This window comes from Teleopsis dalmanni, chromosome 1, assembly GCF_002237135.1.
Source record: "Teleopsis dalmanni isolate 2A chromosome 1, ASM223713v2, whole genome shotgun sequence".
Lineage (NCBI taxonomy): Eukaryota > Metazoa > Arthropoda > Insecta > Diptera > Diopsidae > Teleopsis > Teleopsis dalmanni.
The window spans coordinates 151608090-151612438 of NC_051846.1; the positions used below are offsets into that span (position 1 = coordinate 151608090).

At 32.6% G+C, this 4349-nt stretch overlaps 1 protein-coding gene across 1 annotated transcript; it reads left to right on the plus strand.

Annotated features, from left to right (window-relative positions):
• The first annotated feature begins 1108 nt into the window (after positions 1 to 1108).
• On the plus strand, positions 1109 to 3268 carry LOC119669370 (piggyBac transposable element-derived protein 4). Its single transcript, XM_038079228.1, has one exon. The coding sequence runs from the start codon at positions 1350 to 1352 to the stop codon at positions 2385 to 2387; it is 1038 nt and encodes a 345-aa protein (XP_037935156.1). The 5' UTR covers positions 1109 to 1349; the 3' UTR covers positions 2388 to 3268.
• Positions 3269 to 4349: the final 1081 nt, after the last annotated feature.

Below are 4349 nucleotides of genomic sequence, written 5' to 3' on the forward strand. Positions count from 1 at the left end.
GTTTCCGCGAGCAGTGAAATATATTTTACAAAGGCATTATGTAGATGACATGCTGGATAGCGTCGACACAGTGGAGGAAGCGACACCATTTCCACTTATCCAATTGAACTAAAATTTCAAACAGATTATTTTTTTAGTAAAATGAACCGATCTGGGGGGTGCCGCGGGCAATTTTCCGACTTTTGAAAATTAATGGCACCCTAATGTACATATATATAATTAAATTCATATTTTTATTTATATTCATATCATATATATTTAAATTTTTATTTATATTTGTATATGTATATAATATATATACAGTGACTCCATCGCATAATCGGACAAGCATTTGTTCGATATAAATGTGCTCTAAACTTTAAAAAAAATCCTAAAAATATGATTTTTTTTTGCTTTAATTAATACTTAACACACTATGAGCGGGGCAGGTATTTGTACCCGTTGCGACGATTGTCACTTATAAGCGGGGCGGCTATTTGTACCCGTTGCGAGGATTGTCACTTATAAGCGGGACAGGTACTTATGTACCCGTTTAAAATAGGTAATTTTAAGTGACACAAGGGAAAAATAATATTGTATCAAATATATGACTACGTCTCAAAGATCGTAAAGTGAGATAGAAAAAATTTCGTCCATCTACCTTTTGCTCAAAAAGTATCCGGATTTTGTTGTTTGTTAATTACTCCTTAAGTAATTAACCTTTTTCAAAAAATTATTTGTTATGTTGGTAGACCTTTACTTGACATATGATACAAATTTGAGCGCCATCTGTCAATTAGTTTGTTTACAGCAGTTGTTAATGTGAGACTACCTCAAGTGCATTTAGCGATTTTTACTATGGAAAATTCTTGTACGCGATTTTTTGACCAAACACTGCACCACTGTCATCGCTCAGGCACCATATTCGCCAGATCTGGATCCGTGCGACTTTTTCCTGTTACCGAAGTTGCCCCTTCGTGGTAAGCGTTTTGAGTCGATTGAATCGGTAAAAGAGAATTCGCCGAAGATTAGCACATATGCGTTGGCATATGTGTATCGCTTCACAAGGAGGATATTTTGAGGAAGATAAAATAAATTTAGAATAAAATTTAAATTTGTGTGTTTTACTTACAAAATCCGAATACTTTTTGAGCAGAAGGTGTACTTTAACCAATAATATTCCTCGCAGCTACGTGTCTCCACAAATTCGTTTTATGTGATGTTGTATGTGTACTTCTCATTAAGTTTAAATCCATAAAGCTACAAGAGTTCGTAGAGTTTGCATTCTCAAAACAACTCGTATTTTTCTAATACTTTCTAAGAGTTTTTAAAGCGGTATAAATTTATTTAAATTTTTTTATTCAAACACAATGGATTCTGATAGTGATGTATATGCAGATGACTTGTCGCAGATTTCAAGTGACGCGGAATTTCCTGATTCAGACAGTGAAAGTGACGAGGAATTATTTCGCCCTACAAGAAATCGAGTTTTGCCAATACCATCATCTAGCGACTCCGAAGACAGTGATGACGAAGTGCTTGATTGGTCAACAACTGATAAGGTACCAATTATTGAACAATTTCTAGGACAAAGTGGAGTTTTTGTAATGCCACATAATTCAGAAAGTGTAATAGATGTGGTTAAGCTATTTATTGCAGATGACTTTTTTGAATATATGGCAACGGAAACCAATCGGTATCGCGCACAAAACCCAGATGCATTCCGAGACAGAGCAAAATCTGTGAAGTGGAAGGATGTGAATGTGGTAGATTTAAAACAAATGCTTGGACTTCTTCTCCTAATGGGACGAGTTCGTAAAGATACAAGAGACGAATATTGGTCAACAGATAAAACTATCCAAACTCCAATTTTCGCAGAAATAATGAGCAGGGATAGATTTAGACTGATATGGTATGCGTGGCATTTTTCTAATAATGATGATAGAGATGGCAGGGATCGTCTGAAAAAAATTCGACCGATTCTATCTTACTTCACAAATAAATTTCAGGAGGTTTATAAGCCAGAGAGAGAGTTATCACTGGATGAGAGCATCATGCCATGGAGGGGCCGTTTGTCATTTAAAGTTTATAATGCATCAAAAATTATAAAATATGGTTTACTTATAAGAATGGTGTGTGAAGCTAAAACGGGATACATTTGTAATTTTCGTATGTATTGTGGTGTAGGAAGTCGTTTGCAAGACACAATTTTAAATCTGCTTAAACCTTATTGCAACTTATGGCATCACATATACATGGACAATTATTACAATAGTGTTGCCACTTGTGAAATACTTTTACAGAATAGTTTTCGGACTTGCGGCACTATTCGGGTAAACAGAGGCCTTCCTAGTTGTTTGAAAAATCCTAAACTAGCGAGGGAGGAATCTATATTTCGTCGCCGCTAAAATATTTTATTACAATGTTGGCAATCAAAAAGAATAGTCAGAATGATTTCAACTATACATTCAGCTGACATTGCGGAAAGTAATAATATTGGCTGGGCAACAAAACAAAGAATTTTGAAGCCAATGTGCGTAATTGATTATAATAAATACATGAAGTGTGTTGATCGCGCTGACCAATACTTATCGTATTACTCGATTGTACGTCGTACCAAAAAATGGACGAAACGAGCTGTTATGTTTTTTATCAATTGTGCGTTATTTAATGCGTTTAGAGTTTTTAAAATATTAAATCCACATTCAAAAAAAAAGTATAAGGTGTTTTTACATGATGTGGCAAAGGAATGGATTAGTGAAGCTCTTCCTGGCAATACAGATAATTCTTTACCACGTACATCAACTACGTCCAGCAAAAGTGATCCTCCAGGGAGGTTATCAAAAGATCCCAAAAGGCATAAATTGGTTAAAATTACCACTGGTGGAACAAAATTGAAACCTCAAAGGCAGTGTCGCGCATGTGCCGCACAAAAAAAAAAGTTTAACGTGTTATATGTGTAAATTTTGCAAAGTTTCGCTGCATCGGGGGGTTTGTTTCTTCAAATATCATACTCAAGAAAAATATTAGCCTTGACTACACCAAATTTTATAAATTAGTATATTGTCCTGTATATATATATATATCCTATAAAATAAATCTATCTCAGGATTTAAATAAACTGTATATTTGGTTGCATACTTTTTTTTACATATGTACCTATATATTATCGGACTATTTTATTTTCCGCCCGTTGAATTGGGAAAAACGACCTATAATTCTAATGGCTTCATATTTTTAAAATGTTTATTGTATTGTTTTTTTGTATAATTTTGTTCATAAGAAATTTGACAGTAATATTGTATTTTCATAAAACAAGTGCATCCTGCGTAATCTCACGAATTTCTGAAATATACTTATCAAGTATAAAAATAAATTAATGTATATAAAATATAGTTCCAGATAAGACCCATTGTCAAATGTAGCAAAAATCTAATTATTACTTTTATGTCTATCGAGTTTATTTTCACACGTATATATTTTGTTTAGCTGGAAAATTGGCCCGCTACGCAGCACTGTTCGATTTCCTGAGCTAGCCGCTCATAATGTGTTAACATACTTTTCTTTCTAAATTATAAAAAAAACAAAACATTTCTCATAATAACTATTAATTTAAAGTAAAAAACAGAACCAACACAATTTTTTGGGCTCAACGTATAATCGGACAAAATTAAGCATTCACGCTAAAAAGACTGTTATTTTACAAATATGCACTTCAAAACTACAATAATAATTGTCAGAACAATGTTTTTTACATTAAGAAAAATATAAATTAGAAATTATATAATTGTAACATAAATTAGTATTAAAATAGCACCAAATGGAAAGCAATCTACTGTCGAAATTAGGCAATTAATAATTAAATTGAATTTCGAAAGTAAAACCGTTAGAGAAATTGTCAATTTAGTTGGAATAAGTCAATCTACTATTCAAGACATTATCAAGAGGTCCCATGATGAGTTTAGGCTGGCCAATAAGATCAGAGCAGCTTAAGGCACTATATTAAATGATCGAGAAGAGCGTTCGATATTGAAAGAAATAAAGAAAAATCCTTTCAAAACCGCAAAAGACCTTAAATTATCATTAAAATCCCGCTCTGGGAAAGATGTATGCTTATATACTATTCGCAATACATTACATAAATTCGATTATCACGAAAGAATTGCCAAAACGAAGCCGTTTATAAATATTAAAAATAAAAACAAAAGAATAAAATATGCTAAGGAATATTTACTAAAAACAGAAGGCTTTTGGAATCAAGTAAATTGATGGTAAATCATCTTAAATACATTTTCATTGATAATTTTCATTTTTTTAAGGTTTTGTTCACTGATGAAAGTAAATTTCATCTGAATAGATCTGATGGTAAG

Excerpts from the sequence above, each read along its gene's own strand:
- LOC119669370 (XM_038079228.1), top strand. The coding sequence starts at position 1,350 with ATGGATTCTGATAGTGATGTATATGCAGATGACTTGTCGCAGATTTCA.